The 25,136-nt window shown below is 42.4% G+C and overlaps 1 protein-coding gene across 1 annotated transcript in view; it reads right to left on the bottom strand.

Annotated features, from left to right (window-relative positions):
* The window catches only part of LOC126260549 (apical junction molecule-like), a 199,401-nt gene extending 181,140 nt beyond the window's left edge, over window positions 1–18,261 (bottom strand). The window contains exon 1 of the mRNA XM_049957883.1: window positions 18,136–18,261. Coding sequence (XP_049813840.1) covers window positions 18,136–18,261 — 126 coding nt within the window. The remainder of the gene's footprint in view (window positions 1–18,135) is intronic.
* Between the last annotated feature and the right edge of the window lie 6,875 nt (window positions 18,262–25,136).

Here is a 25,136-nt window from a genome sequence, read left to right as displayed (position 1 = left end):
ACGACTGTTGCCTGAAATTGAGAGGTTTATTTTCATCCCCGTCTCCACCTCAGTTTTGATCACTACATGACCTCACACGTTAGCGCCTCTTAGAAGAAGGGGCAGTGATTAGAGCACTGAACTCGCATTCGGGAGGACGACAGTTCGAACACGCCTCCGAATATCTAGATTTAGGCTTCCGACACTGTCCCTAACTCGCTTCAGACAAATTCCAGTATTGTTCGTTTGAAATGGTGCGGGCGATTTACTCTCAATTCCTAGAAACATTCCGAGTTTATGCTCCATCTCTAATAACCTCGATATTGACGGTACGTTAAACTCAACTTACCTCCCTTGTTAGCAAAACCTTAAAAAACTGCTGAGAGCCGACATGTTGTCTGTTTATCAGTGTTTTATAATATTATGAAAATATCTGCGTTTTCCTTACTATAGGAACGCCCTAACCAGCAAGAAATTTAAAAAATATGTTTCCTACTCTACTGTACACGCAAAATAAACTTTCATTATTCACTATCCTTCCTGGTGTTGTAGTTATAGTAGTTACCCGTTCATTACTCATAGATCATGTTTGTTTATGCCTATCATTTTCCAGAAACGAATAGTATATAACCCAACTGGCCGTGCGGTTAAAGGCGCTGCAGTCTGGAACCGCAAGACCGCTACGGTCGCAGGTTCGAATCCTGCCTCGGGCATGGATGTTTGTGATGTCCTTAGGTTAGTTTCTGGAACCGCAAGACCGCTACGGTCGCAGGTTCGAATCCTGCCTCGGGCATGGATGTTTGTGATGTCCTTAGGTTAGTTAGGTTTAACTAGTTCTAAGTTCTAGGGGACTAATGACCTCAGCAGTTGAGTCCCATAGTGCTCAGAGCCATTTGAACCATTTTTGATCAACTGGGCATTTTAATCTCGTTTCCTCCAAATTCAACTACAGAATCTTAATTTTGCAGTACCTCGCTTGGTGTCACACATTGAGTCCTAAATAATTTTAAAGAACTTACGTAGTTCATGCAATAGAATGGTTGAAAGTATCTTCTAAACTTTATATCCGTCCGCACGTACCTACCCAGTAAGCGTGTGCTGAACGCGACCAGTAGCAAACTTTGTGGTTCTGGCTTGTTGTAACGTCACAGTGTGACATTCTGTCATGTGAACTGCCTTTGGTGTTGCACACAGAAGTTAACATGTCAAAGGGACTGTGGTGAGCTGCAATTTCTACATTGCGACGAGTAATGGAAAATGCCCGCGTCACACCAGTGCCCCGAGCTCATGCCAATCCCGCATCACGCTGACAAATGCGGGCAGCGCCACATCTGTTTGTAGAAGCCTGATCTGCGGCCACGGCTAAAGCGACAAAATGACTATCGAGTACGTCGGTCGAAATGAATGTGTTTGTGGAGACACGAAAAACATGCTGCAGCGTTCACATGTCTGATTCAGAGATATGTAGTGGCTTTTCGTGTGGCGTAGAAACGTTGCATATTGATAGTATGTGACAAAGAACTCTGTAGGAGGAACTATTGTCAAGGAAATATAATTATTTAACCATGATTATTTATTTGGCGCTAGGAAAATTAAATATTCATGAGAAAGACATAGTATTGTTCCACATACCTCATCTTGTATCAAGATGAGCAAGAGTCATATACCCATCTGAAAATACAGATTTTTTTTTCTCACTTTTTTTGCATCGGCTAAGGCAACTGCTCGGATAGTGTCATCGGAAAGAACACTATAGATATCCTTCTCTGTCTTCATTGAACTCAGTCGATATCACCTCGTTGTAGAACGGGATGCTAAATCCTCATCTTTCATCTCTTCGTACCTCGTAACAGTGCACACGAAGTAGTCTCCTGACAAACACCATTGCTTAATAAAATTAGATAACTCATTTCTGGGCTTTATGACAGGTCATACGTTGCATATATGTGTTTTGGAAATTATATCCAACCAGATAATCATATTTTGAAGATATTACGAAGCTTAACTTTTCCAGCATAATTTTTTCAGAATAGCATGTTTCTGTTGTTATAACTGAATGAATATTCGAATGAACATTTAATCATTTCCGTAAGTGACATTTGACTATAATTAGTACTTTGCCATTACAGGATACAATCACCGTATTCAACAACATACGTACCAGTGTGTAATATCTCACCGGGAGAAGTATTGTCTTGAGAGCTACTGACATTGATCATCCTGGTCTACTTTTACTTTATTACTTAGTTTCTTCGTTATATGGCAGCTCATATCTACTCGCTTAACCACTTTAATTAGAGTACGAGGGTGTGCTGTAAAGTAATGACTTCAATTTTTTTTTATTCTGTTCTCAGTATCGATTGAGGCACTGCTTGTCACACATGTTACTCGGTCGAATTTCTCGCTTCGCTGACGAGAGCTGCAACCTTCTGCCGATAAAAGGTTCCGAATTGTCGCGTGTAACACAGCAGTGTGTAACTGGATATGAGGGTGTGTGACGATAATGACGAAGATGATGTTTGGATTGTGAGGTGCTCAACTGCGTGGTCATCAGCGCCCGTACAAAGTCCCACTTTTTACACAATCCAGTGTTTCCTCAGTCCAATCTAGCTACTGTCACGAATTACGATAATGATGAAATGATGAGGACAACGCAGTCACCCAGTCCCCGGGTAGAGAAAAATCCCCAACCTGGCTGGGAATCGAACCCGGAACCCTGTGATCCAGAGGCAGCAACGCTAGTTACTAGATCACGAGCTGCAGACGACGGTGTGTGAGAAACAGCGTGCTGTAATAGTGTTTCCAACTTCAGTCAGTAAACGTTTCTCCAGTTAAAATCCACAGAATAATGAAAGCGGTGTACGTTCATGATTGTATCGACATCATTGATGTGTGACGCTGGGCTGTTTGTCCTCGTAATCTAGGAAACGGTGGTGCTAATCTCAACGTGTGTGACACAGCTCGGAGCGGACGACAGCGTACGGCAACCGACGAGACTCCTCGGAATCGGGTTGATGAACTCATTAGAGAAAATCGTGAGATAACTCAGACACAGCTGTCAGGTAATGTGGCATATCACGAGAGGCCACAGTTGCAGAACTGACACAGAGGAAACGGTTTGCTCGGTGTGTCCTCGAATACTGACTCCTGACGTGAAACGGTGGAGACTGGACGCATCTCAACAATTACTTTGGCGTTTTGAGGGTGATGGGCTCGTTAACAACATTCTGACAAATTATAAAAGCTGGGTTCACCATTTTGACACCGAAAAGAAGAGAAAATCTGAGCAGTGCTAAAATTTGCTATTTTGAAGAGCGCGCCGCGGCGCGTAGTGTAAAGCAGTCGCCAACCGTTTCTGGCGGTGGCGCCGCTGTGGCAATCGCAAGTTTGGTGTCTCCCTCTGGTGGGAAAGGGGAAAGGATGCCTGTTCACGTGCATTTAAGGGGCGCTATGAGCTCGGCAGTTAGGAGTCTGAGTCGGCCAGTCGGAGTGAGGCTAGGTCAGTCTCGTGTTACCAGTTGCTGGTCTGTCTCTCGTTTGCATTTGTGCGGCAGTTAGTGTCTTTCTGTCGTTTGGATCAAACTTTAAAGCCAGAAAATGAGAGTCTAGCCACTCCGCCAGTAACAAAACTCAGCTAGTGGTCGCCCGGTCGGGGCTGAGTTCCTGCAACAGTCTGCGCGTTAGGCCGCCAGTCTGCTCGAGTTGCTCGGGCAACGGTCATTGGGGGTTGGATCGGTCGGTTGGTCGGTCACGCACTGAGACACGAGATGACTTGTCCGCCTTGAGCGTCAGCGCATGTGAGGTCGCCACGTGCGTCCAGTGGGCAGCGCCGTATGGAAATGGGTAGTGGCTTCGTGGTTCATACGAGAGCAACAGGAGCGAAACGACATCGGTTTGCCGGGGCGAGCTGCGACGCCGAGAGACGGGAGGTCGGCACGACTTCTTGAGTCCGTTGAAGCGGCTGGCGGCGGGCGGTTCGGGAGAGCGTTGGAGGTGCTGCGCCAGATCTTCTCCAGAAATCGCAGTTTATTAGAAGTTAAGTGATCGGGGATATGTTGTTTCATTTACTTGTTAAATTCTACTTGTTTTCTTGGTGAGGTCACCAGCCGCTTTGTTTTGGGGTCGTCCCACCATTCTTCTCCGTTTGACCACCCGCGGGAAGGTGGTTATTTGAGAATTTGGTGGCCCGTTTTTCCCTTGTGGAATTGGGGAGGATTAGAGCAATCTGCGGTTCGGGTTGTTTAGTAACCCCCCCCCTCCCCCTGTCAATCTGCCATACGTTAATAGCTGCCTCTATCATGCTTGTCGGATTGGGTGTTAACGAATTTATTGCTTAAAGGCCGAATTCTTGAAATATGTTTTTATCTTGCCTATCACCTTGCGAGGTGGTATATGTGTAATGTAGAGCACGTTGTACATTTTGTATAAGTCTGCATTTTATTGGTTTTATTTATATAGTCATTTTAGGTTATAAGGTTGCCACACTTACACCGTAAGAGCCCTTTAAAAAAATTGCACTTTCGGTGGCAAATAATTTGAGCTTTGTACCATTTTCATCCCTCTTACGCGGTGCATAGTTTACGTGTTTGTGTGAGTTGTTAAAAAATTTTAGTTTAAAGTAATCTGATGTATTGCAGATTTGCACCAGTGTACTCTTTCAGAGGTTGTTGTGAGCGGACATGACTAGGGCCGTGTTGAAAGGGAGCAGGCAAGCTTCTCAGCCCGAAGGCTCATACTGTTAATATTTTTCTCTCTGCCCCTAAATAAAATTGTAACTTGATATTTCGAAGGTGCTTTTCTGCTTATAATTTTAAATCTGTTTTTGAAAAAGCTTTTAGGAATAAAATTCACATTTGTTAAAAGTAATTTCATTTTCCATCAGTTACTTCCTGGCAATACTTCCACGCTCATCGAGTGGTTAAATGTGTTAATGTTCTTGAAGATTCTCTAGTAAATAAAGTAAATTCTTTAAGAAAAGATTTTGAAAGTAAAAATCACGGTTCATATCCAGTCGCCTCATGTTTGCATTGTTCACGCCACTGTCATGTCCGTACTGATATAACGTCTCTGAACTGATATGACATCATTTTCACAAATACGCTATGACAACCACTGTGCCTTGTAGTGGACATGAACCATGATGGTAATTCACTTTAGTGGTCTACCTGTGCGCATGGAACGCTCGTCTGCTCTGCTACTTATTCCTATGAGGAATATTGATGTGCCTGTGAAAATAAAATTTGATTTACCGTGCTTGCGATGTGCAATGCAAGACATTATCTTACTAATTTTTATAAAATGCTTCTCAGTACACAGCTCGCGACGTGCAATGCGAGTATTTGAAAACAATCATGACAGTAAAAATGAAACTGGGGAACTAATCTAAACGACTGTTAAATGAGAACAAAGTCTCCAAGTTTATGCTTCATGAAGCCATGACTACAATACACTTTTTCATAAAGTTCTTACTCCTAGACAAGTTAGCAGAATATGTCTTAATAACTCTCTCGCGTACAATTGCCCTCCTTGACACTTGTTTCAATTATAAGGTAACACCATATGTTACATTATAAAATTTCTACAGCAAGCTTCAACCATACGCAATGTTCTAACAATAAGAAACTACACCGTAAAAGATACAAAAATCTGAAGTATCTTAAAAGCTGATGTTTACCATTCTTCCATTAATATAATCTCATGTGCTCAACGTCTTTCCTCGAAAACATATTATTACAAAATACTTTCTAAATAATGTTGCCTCCACTACATGACAGGACATCTTCCATCCTTTTCAAACCAAGTACATTGACAGACTGTGGAATACACACTGAATTACCTTGACCAACATCTCTGGTCTCTCAGTCTTACAAAGAATATGATCATACCGATATTACAGTCGTTAAATACATCTATCAAGCTCTCAACTTCACTCACATTTGTGGTGAAAACTTCCTGAAAATCACGATAGTAAAAGAGACAGACCCCTTTCACCAGTACTGAAGATACAAATGGACAACGGAGGGGAATAAGAAACCAGCTATGAATTCAAGACTATATTTGGCTTGTAATGGACGAAAGGAAGATGGGAAAGCGACGGACTGAACAAGCTGAGGTTCAAGAAGAGCTTCAAATAGCGAAACGAAAATATGACGAGTTAGACCGCCGTGTCAAAAGCAGTTGTAGAACCGAAAAGAAGGAGTGGTTTCAACAGAAAGGGAGCTTACTCGGGCTCATAGACTTGCAAATGGCCCCATAAAGAATAAAAGTGCCAAACTTTAGATTGCAAAACGTGAACTAGCTACCCGATGGATTGAGTCCTTAATAAAACCTTAAACCAGGCCAACCTACTAAATAAAATTTTGAAACGGAGCCAAAACGTTGAGAGCTAGTAATAAAAACAGATGATATCACAGAAGCAGAGGTATGCCCAGCAATCACAACACTTGAAGACAGTACAACAGCTGTTTTGGATGGAATCACAGCTGCATTTCTGAAGTATGGAAGCACCGACCAAATTCATCATCTTACTAAACTGTGCAATACCTGTTGGCAAGTCCCAGAAGACTGGAGGCGTGGCATCAGTGCTAAAATACCGAAAAAAGGAAAATTAGCCGAAAGTACAAGTTGCAGAGATACCACCCTTCTCTCTGTGTATGGCAAAGTCTTTCGTCTTGTCAACACAGCTTCGGCTGTACTCCTCTATCAGCCTACCGATGGTCGTATATGCACGTGGGACCTGGAAAAAGAGAGTACACAAGTTCAATATTTTTCACCGATAATGCTTGAGACGAATTCTGCAAATTATTTATCATGACCGTCTCTCAAATGATGAAGTGCTGAGAAGATATGTTCTAATATCATGACGGATCCCTCTCAAATAATGGAGTGTTGAGAAGAGATGGTCTGATATCGTGACGGATCTCCTTTTGCCCGGCCTAGTACAGCAGCTCGACGTGTCATGGACTCAACAAGTTCTTGGAAGTCCCCTGCAGAAATATTGAGTCATGCTGCCCTTGTAGCCGTCTATAATTGAGGAAGAGTTGCAGGTGCAGGATTTTGTGTACGAACTGAACTCTCTCTCGGTTATGTCCCATAAATGTACGATGGGATCCATATCAGCTGATCTGGGTGGCAAAATTATTATCTCGAAATGTCCAGAATCTTCTTCAAACCAGTCGCGAACAATTGTGGCTAGAAGACAAGATACATTGTCATCCACAAAAATCCCATCGTTGTTTGGGAATATGAAGTTCACGTACAGCTGCAAATGGTCTCCAAGTAGCCGAACATAACTATTTAGTGTCATTGATTGGTTCAGTTGGACCAGAGTATCCAGTCCCTTTTATGTAAACACAGCCCACATCATTGCACAGTCCAGTCGTCTAGGGTCCAACCGATATTGTAACGAGCCCAGCGGAGGCGCTACTGGCGATGTCGTGCTGTTAGCGACAGCACTCGCGTCAGTCGTCTGCTATTGCAGCTCATGAACACCAAGTGTCACCGCAGTGTCGTAACGGATACGTTCGTCGTACGTCACACATTAATTGCTGCGGTTATTTCTCGCAGTGTTGCTTGTCTGTTAGCACTGACAACTCTACGCAAACGCTGCTGCTTTCGTTCCTTAAGTGAAGGCCTTCGGCCACAGCGTTGTCCGTGGTGAGAGATAATGCCTGTAGTTTGGTGTTCTCAGCACACTCTTGACACCGTGATTCTCAGAATACTGAACAATTTCCCAAATGGAACGTCCCTTGCGTCTGCCTTCTACTACCATTCCACGTTCAAAATCTATTAATTTCCGTCGTGCGGCCAGACTCACGTCGGAAACCTTTTCACATGAATCACCTGAGTACAAAAGACATCTTCGCCAATGCACTGCTCTGTTATGCATTGTGTTCGTGATGCTACCGCCATCTGTATATGTGCATATCGATATTCAATGACTGATGTCGCCTGAATGTATTGCCATTAAATATCCGGGAATTAGGTTTTTTCAAGAGTCTTCAGTGCGTGGACATGAACTGAGAGGAATCTGAAAACCTGGCAGCTGATCTAGTTCGCTGAAGGAAACTTGTTGCCGACATGATACCTAGTATTGAAGGAATAAAATCAACAAGTCCATAATTCGTGATTTAAGTTATGTTTTAAAAGATTATTCGTGAAAGTCAAACAGCTTTTACAGTTCATCTGTAATTCGTGTACATCTAAGTGTATTGTATAGTACACCATCTTATTCGTTTTAATATTACGGTTTTTTTTTTTTTTTTCTAAATGGAGATGACAAAGATAAGCACTTGATACAGACCCACCACCATTCCATTCTGTAACATGTACAAGAATTCAAATATAAAGTACAAACCGCCATTTAAACACGTCCTCGAAAGTTTTGTGCCTTATGTGTTAGTGACTTGTCAATCATACAGTTCCGAGAACAGAGCAAATTGTAATTTTACTCTGAATTTATCATCCACCAAACAGGTTCCTGTACATGAAATTAACATAAAAATCTGTTGCAAAGAAGAGCCCAGTATTAAAGTCGTCTATGTTAGGTTTACCACATCATATAGGGCAGCTTACATGGTTAAATGGTTCAAATGGCTCTGAGCACTATGGGACGTAACATCTGAGGTCATCTGTCCCCTAGAACTTAGAACTACTTAAACCTAACTAACCTAAGGACATCACACACATCCATGCCCGAGGCAGGATTCGAACCTGCGACCGTAGCGGTCGCGCGGTTCCAGACTGAAGCACCTAGAACCGCTCGGCCGGCCGGAGTGGCCGAGCGGTTAAAGGCGCTACAGTCTGGAACCGCACGACCGCTACGGTTGCAGGTTCGAATCCTGCCTCGGGCATGGATGTGTGTGATGTCCTTAGGTTAGTTAGGTTTAAGTAGTTCTAAGTTCTAGGGGACAGATGACCACAGCAGTTAAGTCCTATAGTGCTCAGAGCCAGCCAGAACCGCTCGGCCACACCGGCCGGCTAACATGGTTAGTGTTGCTACATACTACAGTAATAAAAGTTGCAGGACATCTATGAAATAGTGTGGATCTATATACACTTCTTTCAAAAATAACAAAAGCCCAAATCAACAAAAGGCAACCTGATTACTTTCACTTGTAGTTCTACAGACACCAATACTTATGTACCTCAACGGAACGTTTTGTTTAATTTAATATCTCCTAGATTAGCAAAACGGAAACTGATATTAATGTTTTCATATATAGATTTGTTATACACCGTCAAAAAGATCTCGTGACGCTACAACACCACAAAACAAGTGAATAAAACCGCTATCCCTAGGCCCTTGAATTGACTTATCTTACCCGACTTGAAAATAATTACTGATCCAAAAAGTTGTTTTTGTGAGTACCTGCTACGAGCAGAAATAGTTATCGATTGAAACAGCTGACTCGGATTAGGTACTAGAGTATTTAGTTTAACCACATCGACACAGTCGTTGGACTACGTCTCACACTTTCTCTTCCTACTATACGATAAAACTGATCTTCCGTTAATTAAATATACTGACAAAGAAAATTTGAAATAAAGGCATGAGATTTATCCTAAATATACGTTTATTGTTGTACTTCAAACGTTATAAGTGCCTTCCATAGTTCAAGTGATTAATGTACGAACACCTATTGCTCTAAGCATTGTCGTACAAAGATTAGGCCCTTAATACACTACGAAAATGGCATGAAAAGTGCAACATATCTTTGGTGAATGAAATAAAGACTTACTAGAGCCGATCATGAGTCAAATTCAGATCATAAATACAGGTAGTCCGCGGCTCGTGGTCTTGCGGTAGCGTTCTCGCTTCCCGCGCACGGGGTCCCGGGTTCGATTCCCGGCGGGGTCAGGGATTTTCTCTGCCTTGAGGTGAATGGGTGTTGTGTGTCTTTCATCATCATTTCATCCTCATCCACTCGCAAGTCGCCGTAGTTGCGTCAAAGAACTTGTGGAGCGGCGGCCGAACCGCCCCGCGAGGGGTCTCCCGGCAACCAATGACATACGCTCATTATTATTATTAATAGAGGGAGATCCGACACAAATTGATCATAGCCAGTTTGTTACAAATTAAACAATCAAAATTAAGCAAAACTCTGCTCCAATGAAACACTCCAAGCCGTAAAGGAAAAGTACGCATTACTTTTTGTAGCTGAGCAGGAAAATAGAGAGGAGCGGTAAGTGCTTGGTTTCTCGCGTCCTCGATACGAAGTCATTACTGACTCCTGCATAGCTGTCCCTCCTACTTTCAGTGCATCTTATTGTTGCGATGCTCCTTACTGCTTCACAGCAATGTGACGACTTCTACCCACAACACTGCCAAAACAAAATACATCAGGTAACGGTCAGACTATCAGATACAACTTCCAGTGACCACTTCCTGGCCAGCACTGTCTGGCTGCTCGCAAGGGGGGAAAACACACTCCAACTGACTGCCACAATCCAGCCTGACCAACTACAGGCAGACACGTCCTCGCTATTAAGTGGCTGAGCCGAACTCGCTCTGAAGACCACAGGCGGAGACGTAAGAGTAGCTGATGTAGCAGAGAAAGTGCCGAACTCGATCAATGTGTTACCGATACAAAACCATAAGTGCGTACCAATAACCGTCATGTAAATAATAGCTTACTTAAGATGGCTGGTTAAATGTGACAATTTTCAAAGTCTGCAAGCGTAAATTTATATTACAATTTTAACCAAAACGGTCATTAAAAGATGCTTAAATTGGAAACACAACTCACTTCACCTCTCACACCAACCTTTTTGGCAGGTACAATATTTCTCCCGGTATTCAGTTGTGTTGCTGTAGGACCATTAAGATAGTGCATATGGATGGCTGTTCTACTAACTGTTCCATTTTTAGGTTAGCGGCAGAGCACTAAAGTCTAGAGATTTTGGGTTCAGTCCCAGGTAGGGGAGCGGATTTCCTCTCATTTCCGTCCCACCAGTAATCATCCAGGTCCGTTGTCTTTTGCCAGGAATTAAATCGCTGCCAAGACCCTCCGCAATGCACACTAACGAAGAAAGGCTGCAGTCTACCAGCAGCAAAGCCTATAGCCTGGTCACAAGCTTGCTCCACGGACTTTTATATTTTTTTGATTGAAATGTTGATCTGGTGTAGTCATGAGTGTAGACAGAAGTGTGGGTAACGGAGCAGATTTCTGGTGATAACAATGTATTTATTATTGTGGTGTGAGAAGGTAACTTACTAGTCATTGTCAATTTGGAACATAAGTCTGTCGAAATAAAAAAAGCACCAACACTGAGGATAGCGTTGTAATGTTCACTGTTTACTCTTGTCAAGCTAATATATTAAGAATTTTCTTTATTTTTACTTGACTTTGTAACAAATATTACTCCCTTCCTAAATTTTTAATAGTTATACACAATAGAATGAGAAATTGTTTTTGGTTATAGGTAGGTTTATTACATTGAGAGATTTCCTCACTACCGTAATCCATTCCTGTCTGGAATAAATATGAGTACAATGTTTGATTATCTTTCACCTTTACAACATTAGATGCGATGTTCCGGGAGAGAAAGACATAACTAACTTCTATAGTTATGCACAAGCATTTGGAAGCGCCTCATGGAGAAGGATACATTAGAGGCTGGTGCCCTAACTGCAATCTAAGGTAAAGGGCAGTGTGACAACAGAAGACTAAAATGTAAGGTGTGCACTGTCATGTTATGATACAGAAGCAGAAAAAGATAGCAGCGCTTCTAGTTGCCAGGCAGTGAACTTCCAATAAGGCAAAATATAGCACGAAAATCCGTATTCATGTTATTATATAATAACATTTTTCATTTATAATTCATAGGGGAGCCTCGTAGTCTTAATGGTAAAGTGCTCATTGGAAACGTTTCTGGAGTCTTGAAAAGGAAACTCTCCATGAAATACCAAAATAGAACTGGGATTCCCACTTGGGAGAAATGTGTTCGTCACCAAGGCGACTATGTTGAGAAATAAATATGTAGAAATGGAGAGTAAAAATGTGGAATTTAGACATTCAGAGGCATTGCTTTTCAGCATGTCATCTTATCAAAAATGGATGTGAACAAAAATAACGTTCAATAGATACAATTTATTTGCATTTCATTTAAATCGATGAGTTCACATATGGTTTCGTAAGCAGGAATAAATATACAAGCAGGCACAGAACACCATCCAGCTAAACCAGAATCTATTTTATATGAAACAAAAAATATGAAAGCATTTATTCCAACCAATTCAGCGGACGGTGGTAAATATAAAACAGAATACCTGAAAATACACTGAAGAGCCAAAGAAACTAGTACACCTGCCCAATACCTACATCTACATCTATATCTATACTCCGCGAGCCACCTTACGGTGTGTGGCGGAGGGTACTTATTGTACCACTATCTGATCCCCCCCTTCCCTGTTCCATTCACGAATTGTGCGTGGGAAGAACGACTGCTTGTAAGTCTCCGTATTTGCTCTAATTTCTCGGATCTTTTCGTTGTGATCATTACGCGAGATATATGTGGGCGGTAGTAATATGTTGCCCATCTCTTCCCGGAATGTGCTCTCTCATAATTTCGATAATAAACCTCTCCGTATTGCGTAACGCCTTTCTTGAAGTGTCCGCCACTGGAGCTTGTTCAGCATCTCCGTAACGCTCTCGCGCTGACTAAATGTCCCCATGACGAATCGCGCTGCTTTTCGCTGGATCATGTCTATCTCTTCTATTAATCCAACCTGGTAAGGGTCCCATACTGATGAGCAATACTCAAGAATCGGACGAACAAGCGTTTTGTAAGCTACTTCTATCGTCGATGAGTCACATTTTCTTAGAATTCTTCCTATGAATCTCAACCTGGCGCCTGCTTTTCCCACTATTTGTTTTATGTGATCATTCCACTTCAGATCGCTCCGGATAGTAACTCCTAAGTATTTTACGGTCGTTACCGCTTCCAATGATTTACCACCTATGGCATAATCGTACTGGAATGGATTTCTGCCCCTATGTATGCGCATTATATTACATTTATCTACGTTTAGGGAAAGCTGCCAGCTGTCGCACCATTCATTAATCCTCTGCAGGTCTTCCTGGAGTACGTACGAGTCTTCTGATGTTGCTACTTTCTTGTAGACAACCGTGTCATCTGCAAATAGCCTCACGGAGCTACCGATGTTGTCAACTAAGTCATTTATGTATATTGTAAACAATAAAGGTCCTATCACGCTTCCTTGCGGTACTCCCGAAATTACCTCTACATCTGCAGATTTTGAACCGTTAAGAATGACATGTTGTGTTCTTTCTTCTAGGAAATCCTGAATCCAATCACAAACCTGGTCCGATATTCCGTAAGCTCGTATTTTTTTCACTAAACGTAAGTGCGGAACCGTATCAAATGCCTTCCTGAAGTCCAGGAATACGGCATCAATCTGCTCGCCAGTGTCTACGGCAATGTGAATTTCTTGGACAAATAGGGCGAGCTGAGTTTCACATGATCTCTGTTTGCGGAATCCATGTTGGTTATGATGAAGGAGATTTGTATTATCTAAGAACGTCATAATACGAGAACATAAAACATGTTCCATTATTCTACAACAGATTGACGTAAGCGAAATAGGCCTATAATTATTCGCATCTGATTTATGACCCTTCTTGAAAATGGGAACGACCTGCGCTTTCTTCCAGTCGCTAGGTACTTTACGTTCTTCCAGAGATCTACGATAAATTGCTGATAGAAAGGGGGCAAGTTCTTTAGCATAATCACTGTAGAATCTTACGGGTATCTCGTCTGGTCCGGATGCTTTTCCGCTACTAAGTGATAGCAGTTGTTTTTCAATTCCGATATCGTTTATTTCAATATTTTCCATGTGACACGACGTGACATGGACTCGACTGATGTCTGAAGTAGTGCTGGAGGGTGCTGACACCATGAATCCTGCAGGGATGTCCATAAATCCGTAAGGATACGACAGAGTGGAGAACTCTTCTGAACAGCACGTTGCCAGGCATCCCAGATACACTATGTGATAAAAAGTATCATGACTTACAAGTTCGTGGTGCTCTCCATCGGTAATGCAGGAATTCAGAATGGTGTTGGTCCACCATTAACCTTGACGACAGCTTCCACTCTCGCAGGCATACGTTCAATCAGGTGATAGAAGATTTCTTGGGGAATAGCAGCCCATTCTTCACGGTGTGCTGCACTGAGGAGAGGTATCGATGTCGGTCGGTGAGGCCTGGCACGAAGTCGGCGTTCCAAAACATTCCAAAGCTGTTCTATAGGGTTCAGGTCCGGACTCTGTGCAGGCCACTCCATTACAGGGATGTTATTGTCGTGTAACCATTCCGCCACAGGCCGTGCGCTATGAAGAGGTGCTTGACCATGTTGAAAGATGCAATCGCCATCATGGAATTGCTCTTCAACAGTGGGAAGCAAGGAGTTGCTTAAAACATCAATGTAGGCCTTTGCCTAGATAGTGCCAGGCAAAACAAGACGTGCAAGCTTCCATGAATGAATGCTTACAGTATTTTTAAAAATCTTCGAGAAAGTAATGGACTAAAGAGTGGCTAGCCATCTCAACAGTAATGGGATACTTAGTAAATCACAGTTCGGATTCCAAAATGCTGTTGCACTGAGACAGCAATATAAAATTTCACTGTCCACATAATAGAGTCTTTAAATAGTAAAATGTCACCAATACGAATTTTCGGTGACTTGTCCAAAGCATTTGAGTGTGTGAACCATGACATTATGTTACAGAAATTACAGTTCTATGGTATAAATGGAATAACATATGAATTGTTTAAGTCGTACCTACAGACCAGGAAGCTAAAAGTTTCCTTATATGGCTCAAATGATTTAAATAAGTTTGTCACTTCATCTAAATGGGGTGAAATTAAATTAGATGTTCCACAGGGTTCAATCATGGGTCCCCTTCTGTTCTTGATATATGTGAACGACCTCCCTTCCTATCTGAAACAGAAAACTGAATTGACACTGTTTGCTGATGACACAGGCATCATTATTAACCCAGTAAAAGGAACTCCAGTTGAAAATAATACAAATAAGGTCTTTGGAAAAGACATTAATTATTTTTCTGCAAATGAGCTTGCTCTGAACTTTGAAAAAACACAGTACATCCAATTTTCTGCTGCAAAAGTACAGTTCCTTCAATAACACATCAACAGAAGTCAGTAGACAGGGTAGAGCATAATAAGTTACTGAGTGTACACATAGATGAGAATCTTAATTGGAAAATCCATATTTGGGATCTTCTAAAGAGACTAGGTTCAGCAACTTTTGCAATCAGAACAATTGCCGATTCTGAGGATATATAAAATAGTAAGCTAACATACTTTGCGTACTTTCACTTTCTGATGTCATAGGGAAAAATATTTTGGGGTAACTCAACATTTAGACAAAAATTATTCACTGCTCAATAGAAAGTGGGTAGAATAATGTGTGGGGCTCATAGTCGCACATCTAGTAGCCATCATTTTAAAAGATTGGGAATTCTTACAACAGCCTCACAGTACATTTACTCATTAATGAAATTTGTTCTCAACAAGATGGACCAGTTTAAAAACAACAGTGACGTTCATGATTATAATACCAGAAAAAAGAAAGACTTACATTATCCCTTACTCAACCTATCTTTGGCACAGAAAGGGGTAAAATGCTCTGCTATAAAAATTTTGACAAATTACCAAATGAAATAAAATGTCTGGCAGACAGTAGTAACAGCTTCAAAATAAATTGAAATCATATCTACTTGATATCTCCTTCTATACCATAGATGATCTCTTGAATAGGAAAAAATAAATCTATAGATATAGTATATGCATTTTGTGACATTTAAGGGAATGGGGTAAATAATAGAAACATTAATCATTAATTCTGTTTTGTAATATACATATTAAAAAATCTTGTTTCATATGTGCATTTCTTGTGCACTTGACACGTTCCACATCATAACGGCTACCGTACCATGCGATTGATCAATGGAACATGCAACCAACTAACTAACTAACCAAGACCACACCATAACACTACCACCTCCGAATTTTACTGTTGGCACTACACACACTGGCAGACGGCGTTCACCGGGCATTCGCCATACCTACTCCCTACTATCGGATCGCCACATTGTGTACCGTCATTCGTCACTCCACAAAAGGATTTCCACTGTTCAAACGTCCAATGTTTACGTTCCTTACACCAAGCGAAGCGTCCTTTGGCATTTACCGGTGTGATGTGTGGCTAACAAGCAGCCACTCGACCGTGAGATCCATGTTTTCTCACCCTCCGCCTAACTGTAATAGTACTTGCACTGGACCCTGATGCATTTTCGAATTCCTGTGTGATGGGCTGGATAGATGTCTGCCTATTACACATTACGACCCTCTTCAACTGTCGGCGGTCTCTGTCAGTCAACAGACGAGGTCGGTCTGTACGTATTTGTGCTGTACGTGTCCCTTCACGTTTCCGCTTCACAATCACTTCGGAAACATTGGAACTAGTGATATTTAGGAGTGTGCATATAGACATATGACACAAGTGAAATTCAATCACCTGACCATGTTCTAAGTCCGTTAGTTACACGAAGCGCCCCATTCTGATCCGTCAAGATGTATAATGACTAGTGAGGTGGCTGATGTGGAGTATCTGCCCGTAGGTGGCAGCACAGTGCAACTAATATGAAAAACGTATGTTTTTGGGTGGGTCTGGATACTTTTGATCACATAGTGTATGCTCAATAATGTTCATGTGTGGGGACTTTGATGGCAGCGGAAGTATCTGAACTCAAAAGTGTGTACCTGGATCCACTCTGTAGTAATTCTGGACCTGTGGGGTGTCGCATTGTCCTGTTGAAATGGACGAAGTCCGTCGGAACGCACAATGGACATGAATGGATGCAGGTGATCAGTCAGGATGCTTATGTACTTGTCACCCTCAGAGCCGTACCTAGAGGTATCAAGGATCCCATACCACTCCAATTGCTCACGCCTCACACCATTACAGAGTCCACTATCTTGACCAGTCCTCTGTTGACATGCAGAGTCCATGAGTTCAAGTGGTTGTCTCCATACACGTACACATCCATCCGCTCGATACGATTTGAAACGAGACTCGTCCGACCAGGCAACATATTTCCAGTCATGAACAGTGCAATGTCGGTGTTGACGGGTCCAGGAGAGGCGTAAAGCTTTGCGTAGTGCTTTCATCAAGGGTACACTTATGGGGCTTCGGCTCTGAAAGCTCATACCTATGATATTTCATTCAATGGTTCACATGCTGACACTGTTATGACCCAGCATTGAAATATGCAGCAATTTGCGGAAGGGTTGCCTTCTGTCACGTTGAACTACTCTCTTCAGTCGTCGTTGGTCTCGTTCTTGCATGATCATTTTCCGGCCGCAGCGATGTCGGAGATTTGGTGTTTCACCGGATTCCTGATATTCACGATACACTTATGAAATGGTCGTACGAGAAAACCTCCGCTCCGTCACTGCGTCGGAGATGCTATATCACATCGCTCGTACGCGAATTATAGCACTACGTTCAAACTCACTTAAATCTTGATATCCTGTCATTTTATCAGCAATAACCGATTTCACAACTGCGCAAGACACTTGTTGTTTGATGTAGGCGTTGCCGACCACAACGGCATTTGCTCTGTGTTCACATATCTCTGAATTTGAATATGCATGCCTATACTATTTTCTTTGGCGCTTCAGTGCATGTACAATGAATTTCACAGAGTTCTGTACAGACAAGGGGTCATGATCGGGAAGCACAGCGATGAAACCAGTACCTGTTTGCTACGAAACGAAAACACAAACGGAAGACTTTAAATCACCCAATAAGAAAGCGAGAAGGATTGATAAACGTGCAGCACTGCAAGTGTCCTGGCAGTGAAACATGGTTGTGTGATCATAAGTTTTCGCCATCCTGGCGTGAGCCGTTGGGAGGATCAGATTGGTTGGGCGATCTGCAACACCACTGCTGTGTCCGACGAGAGCTCCGTTGTCGTCAGGAGCGTCATGAACTAATCAGCTAACCGACCCCAGCAGTCTACATTTGAGTGTACAGCTGATCGGAGAGGAATAGCATGGGCAAGAGCATGTCACAGTGACAAACCACTCGTTTGGGACTGGCACATACCAGCAGCTCGTCGAACCAGCAGTGGATCTCGGCCAATACAGCCTGGTCCACTAGAGCACAGGAGCCTACACCCTTCAGCAACGCCTGCACTGCCGTGACGCTGCCAATCTTGAGCGTTTGGGTCATCGTAGATTGACTTGGCTGACTTCCCCTGTGGCAGCCCGGAGACTAACCACGACCATGAGGACGTTCTCTGCTAGAAACCAAGCGCCAGAATTCCCGATCGTTTACTCGAGTGATTCTGTGCTTACTACTCACAGCTAAACGTGCGTTTACACCGGTGCGTCTTGCGGGTAGTCGCCGTACTGGTACGGAAGTAGAGGCAGCCGGCGTAAACACAGGTGTGGATGGCATCATTCGCACGCACACGTTGAGGAAGTCGCTTGCACCTACAGGCATGCCTCTACTTGCGTCTGGGGAAAGCACAGTCGTACGGCGATTAGGCGCAAGGCGCACTCGTGTAATCGCATTTTAACAGTGGTACAGTTCCCAGTGGTAAGCGAGCGTGCACTACTGTACATGTGGGAACATCAGCGAGTAACACTGTAATGGATATCGCTTTACGAGGCAATATCCAATGCTTACAAGGTACTTTCGTTTAACTTTTTGTATTTTCTTTTTGTGGAACTGTTAAGAAATTGTTTTCCTTTCTTGTATTCGTGGTTTTGGTTTTTGTGTCAGTGCCTTACTGATCAGTTTTCTTGTTGGTAATCTGGTCTCCTAAAACCAGTTAATAATTTTAAATTATTATTTTGATGCTCTGTTAAACGTTGTGTGTACTGCGTTCGTTTTTAATGTTCTTGTGTGTCAACTTGTACAGAAAGTAGTATTATTTCTATTTGCCTTTCTCAGGTATTTTCGATTTCTTCCATTTTTGTAAGTATTTCTTGAATATCTCTTCTTATCTTGCTTAACATAGAAAATAAGGGGTAATTTTTTTTCGTTGGGCATAGAATAATGAAAGATGGTTATGGTGCCTGCATGAACAACAACAAACATTAACCACCCTATCATCACTCTTCTAGTACCTTCTCTGCCTTCTGAAGCAAAGAGTCAGTGTTGCTATCGATATTCTTGAAGAAGGAACTTTTTTGCTACTACAACCACTTGCGTATCTATTAGGCAAGTCAAAGTAGGTAACGAGAACGTCTGGTGACACGGATGGACAGTTACAACTTTGGTGTGTATAGACCTATTCTGTGTGACCTTGTGAGGACCCGCTCCTGATCAGCTGCGCTGCAAGCTCTAGGTAAAGTAATCTCCATTTTTCCTTATGTGGTGCACGTTTCGCTAAAGAACTTTTGATTATTGCTGCTATTTTGTTTCTTCTTTGATACTGAGGACACATTTTTGTCATATTAGATCCGCAGAATCTAGATTAATCTGGTTTTGGAACAAGTTATTGGTACTTCGCTTCGTCTTCTTGCCCACATGGACAATATTCTTTCTTTCACTATTCGTTACTTATATTATGTGACATCCATTCTCATCGTGTTTTTCAATATCTTTTTATAATTATAAACACTGTAATAGTTCGTGACTCATTCATACTAGGAACACGTCAAACTATTTGTGCATTGAATTTTAGCCCATGAGAATAATTACCTTGCAATTCGATACCCTAGTGTGTTTATGTTCGTTTCAAATAGATTAATAGAGGTTGTAGTCAGTGATTACGCATATCCATTACTTTTTCTCTTGGTGACAATTTCATATTCTTGAAACATATTCAACTGCTAGTATATGCCATTGGACATAACTGGTACGTGAATGTTCTTTCATTCAATATAGGACGTAAGTTTGTCGTGATTGGGGTTTGCGAATTACCTGACAGGTGCACAGATTCCGCTGCGTTAATCAACTGTTTTATCATTATAGGGCTGTAAGAAGAATTAGTGATGCATATACAGGATGAGGACAAATATGTGGAAAAGTCACAAATACTTAACGTACCTAATACAGTGTAGGAAGACCACTGACACCTTACGCCGTCTCGGAATGGATAAATACAGGTCCCTTACGGGAATTTTATACAATTATTACCGAAAAATAGCGGCACGTACAGATAAAGATATGGAGGTAGATAGCGCTCAGCATCCTTCTCTCTAAAGTAGACCTTAAAGTTTCTAGAACATTGAGGTCTGGTGGCGACGGGAGGTGCTACAGTTGGTCGACGTGCTCATAAAACGTGTCCTTGGTGATGCAAGCTGTGTGAACGGGAGCCCTGTCACCTTGGAACACAGCACCATCATTGGGGAACAAAATATTGTACCAACGAATGGATATGATCAGCCGGAATAGTCAAATAATCCTTAGCAATAATCCGATCTTGCAGAGTAACCAGGGGGTCCATGGAATATCATCAAACGGCTGCCCAAATCATCACCGAACCTCCACCATGTTTCACTCTTGGGACCTAAAATCTGCAAGACATTGGAAACAGTATGAAACAATACTCATCGGAAGAAATGACTTTTTTCCATTGCTCCATAGTTCTCGTTTTGTGATATTCATGTTGGTTTAGAGCTGACAGGGTTCACGAGTGTGACTTTCGGTTCTGTAGTGATTTTTGCAGCTGTTTCTCTTTTATTTTTCGTCAGAATCCTCATCAACGACCGTCCGTGACGATCAGTTTTGAGTGAGCGAGGTGACACGGTGGTTAGCACACTGGACTCGAATTCGGCAGGACGACGGTTCAAACCCGCGTCCGGCCTTCCCGATTTAGGTTTTCCGTGGTTTCCCTAAATCGCTTCAGGCAAATGCCGGGATGGTTCCTTTGAAATGGCACGGCCGACTTCCTTCCACATCCTTCCCTAATCCGCTGGAACCGATGACTTAGCTGTTTGGTCCCGTCCTGCAATTCGACCAACCAACCAACACACTTTCACGGGCTTCCAGCACGCTGGAGTAACTTGGGCCGGCTACTTCTGTTAATCAATAGAACGAAAAACCAGTCCATGACGACAATATTTTAATTTTATTCGATGACTTGTTTATGGCAGAGACCCATTTTCAAATCAACATTACGAAGTCGAAAATGGTATTTTTGAAGATGTCAGTAAAATGTGTAATGTACAGTCCCAGTGCATACAGATAACCGTATTCACTGGAAATGTATATTGGAAACATTTTGTTGACATCTTCGAAAATACCATCGAAAATGTAATTTTCGACTTTGTTCTGTTGACTCCACCTGAAACTAGTCATCGAAAAAAAAAATACTTGTAATATGGACTGGATTATCGTTCTGTTGATCAACACACTTTCGTTCGTGTTGTGACTTAGCGGATGATGTACACTACTGGCCATTAAAACAACTTCACCACGAAGATGACGTGCTACGGACGCGAAATTTAACCGACAGGAAGATGATGCTGTGATATGCAAATGATTAGCTTTTCAGAGCATTCACACAAGGTTGGTCCCGGTGGTGACACCTACAACGTGCTGACATGCGGAAAGTTTCCAACCGATTTCTCATACACAGACAGCAACTGACCGGCTTTGCATGGTGAAACGTTGTTGTGATGCCTGGTGTAAGGAGAACAAATGCGTACCATCACGTTTACGACTATGATAAAGGTCGGATTGTAGCTTATTGCGATTGCGGTTTATCGTATTGCAACATTGCTGCTCGCGTTGGTCGAGATCCAATGACTATTAGCAGAATATGGAATCGGTGGCTTCAGGAGGGCAATACGGAACGCCGTGCTGGATCCCAATGGCCTCGTATCACTAGCAGTCGAGATGACAGACATCTTATCCGCATGGCTGTAACGAATCGTGCAGCCACGTCTCGATCCCCGAGTCAACAGATGGGGACGTTTGCAAGATAACAACCATCTGCACGAACAGTTCGACGACGTTTGCAGCAGCATGGACTATCAGCTCGGAGACCATGGCTGCGGTTACCCTTGACGCTGCATCACAGACAGGAGCATCTGCGATGGTGTACCCAACGACGAACCTGGTTGCACGAATGGCAAAACCTCATTTTTTTTCGGATGAATACAGGTTCCGTTTACAGCATCATGATGGTCGCATCCGTGTTCGCATTGACGGCACTTTGAACAGTGGACGTTACATTTCAAATGTGTTACGAGCCGTGGCTCTACCCTTCCTTCGATCCCTGCGAAACCCTACATTTCAGCAGGATAATGCACGACCGCATGTTGCAGGTCGTGTACGGGCCTTTATGGATACAGAAAATGTTCGACTGCTGCCCTGATCAGCACATTCACCAGATCTCTCACCAATTGAATACGTCTGGTCAATGGTGGCCGAGCAACTGGCTTGTCACAATAAGCCAGTCACTACTCTTGATGAACTGTAGTATCGTGTTGAAGCTGCATGGGCAGCTGTACCTGTACACGCTATCCAATCTCTGTTCGACTCAATGCCCAGGAGTATCAAGGCCGTTATTACTGCCAGAGGTGGTTGTACTGGGTACTGATTTCTCATGATCTATGCACCCAAATTGCGTGAGAATGTAATCACATGTCAGTTCTAGTATAATATATTTGTCCAATGAATACCCGTTTATCATCTGCATTTATTCTTGGTGTAGCAATTTTAATGGCCAGTAGTGTATTTCCGCTTTCCCTGTGAGGAGAATAAATTCTCGATACAGTGCCTCTTGAAACACCAAACACTTCTCCTATCTTGGTTACGGAAACCTTCATTATACCAACATTAACAATTTCGCAGTGTTGGAATTCACTTAGCTCCGACAAAATGCACTCACAGCCACACGGAACACTGTTACGACCACGACTGACACTCGCAACGTAAATGAGGACATCGCACAGCTTGGTGATCAAATACAACAGCACAACATGCAGGCTTGGCTCGTATTTACATTTATGTTCAAGCATGAATGTCTAGCAGTGTTTCCATATTTTTGTCCAAGTCCTGTATGTTTAATATGGGGAGAAAAATTGGTGACAACGACATCGACTCTGCCTACGGATTCAGTCAACTGGCCTCAGAGGAGTACAGGTCAGCCGGGGGCGAAGGACGAGCCCCACCGCGGGCAGATAAGCAGTCGGTAGTCGCCTTGGAAACCGGACCTCGCCCGGAGTTACGAGCGCGCTATGGGATTAAGCTACCGCGGACGCAGATTAAACCCAGCAGTTCACGAACAAGTCTCCGATTAAACACTGCGGCTGCAGGATACACTGGTCTGTGTGGGTTCAGCGGGACAGCAAAATATCTGGGCATCCAGATAGAGGGAGCGGAGCTTCTGTGTTCACAGAGCCACACGAAAACAGGTTAGTGGCAATTCGCACCTCACACCACTTTTCAGTCTGAAAATGGATAATCCAAGTCAGGATTAAGAGGGACAGAAAAGGCAGCACGAAGAGTTTTATTTGTCGCTTTTAAATCCACACTAACATTATAAATGCAAAAGTGTGTTTATCTGCTAGCTGAGCCGATTTCGACGAAATTTGATACAGGGATAACTTGAACCCTGAAGAAGAACAAAGACTACTTTAGAAAGTAGGTATTTATTGGTTCGAAGAATATTGTGCGAATTAGTGAAAAATATTTACTCTTTGACAAAGCTATTTAATCTCTCGAATTTCTACTTGTCATATTTGTGAACATGTTGATACGTCCTACGTGATACGCTTCAACATAATGAATACAATGCCTATACAATTCTCAATGTTTTTAATTCGTACTTTGATGTTAATATTATTTATTGCGAGAGTAATTCTGTCACGTTTACACGACTAAGCGGCTGAACTAATTTCAGTGAAATTTGGTATGGAGATAGCATGGTCCCGAGGAAGAAATTAGCTACTTCAAAAAGAAAAAAGTCTACCTGTGTGATGGTGAAGTAGGGAATGGAACATCTTTTCTACACCGACGAACATAAAACAAGTTAAAAATATAAAATTTGTAGCATACTGTTCACGTTTTGTAATGTATACGTACTTCAGTAACACAATGCATAGATGTTCATGTTTTGATAAAGGTGAAAAGACCTAAATCGTTTGTAAATTTTACCGAATTGTGAACAAAAAAACGTTCAGTCTATCGTAGTGCAGCAAACTCATAAGGAATACTAAAAGAGGCCCCGGGAAGAAAGCAAAGAAAATTGTAACAACCAATTGAATATGGATTTTCATTCAAATAAACCTTTTTAAATCACAAGGCTGTTTGCTATTTGACTTACAAACCACATAGTACTACAAACAAGGGTCTCAAAAGTCAACTATCGACAAGACAGCATAAATATGAAGCTGTGGACTTGCAACCCTAGAAATCAAATTACTAAGAAGAACGCACATCCACGGGAGTCTCGGATTTTCGAAAATACTTTTCTAGCAGAATGACTTTATGTAATGAATACAAAAATAGACAATAAGTAGATGTCACCACATGCTGTCCCTTTCAGTTTCAGCTTCAAACCATACCAGCAGCTGAAGCTTCGTCACACTCAGCACGTTTTTTGCTACGGGCATTTACCGTCTTGCGGTTGGTAGCAGATTAGTTATTCATTATTTTGAACAGAACATAGCAATGTAGCTCACGTACACTCGTTTCGTTCGCTCGACAAGAGCAAGTATCTTGCTCTACGGCTGCAGATCAAAGGCATCAGCCATTGGTAAGATTCATCGTAATCTCCCAAATGTCACTTTGATCCACTCTCTAGGTTCAGTACTCTCTCCGGCTTCACTGTAGTTGTGTTTAAATAACTACGCTTTTAATACATGTGCTCTGTGATTTTTAGCGTTGCGTAACGGCATTGAAGGCTGTCCTCGTAAAGATTTATTTTTTAAGTTCTACGAAGAGCGTTCAATAAATAATGTAACATACTTTTTCTCGATCAATTTTGGTTGAAAAACGCGCAATTTGTTGTGTGACATCGTGGCATATTCATGCTTCAGCCCCTATAGTTTCATGAAGTTCAGAAGGCGGCAGCGCTGTACGTAACCTTGAAAATGGCGTCTGTAACGGAGGTGCGTTCCAAGCGGAGAACTGTAATTTTTTGT

This window comes from Schistocerca nitens, chromosome 5 (assembly GCF_023898315.1).
Source record: "Schistocerca nitens isolate TAMUIC-IGC-003100 chromosome 5, iqSchNite1.1, whole genome shotgun sequence".
Lineage (NCBI taxonomy): Eukaryota > Metazoa > Arthropoda > Insecta > Orthoptera > Acrididae > Schistocerca > Schistocerca nitens.
Note: the sequence above shows the minus strand (reverse complement) of the source record. Positions and strands in the feature narration are given on the sequence as shown.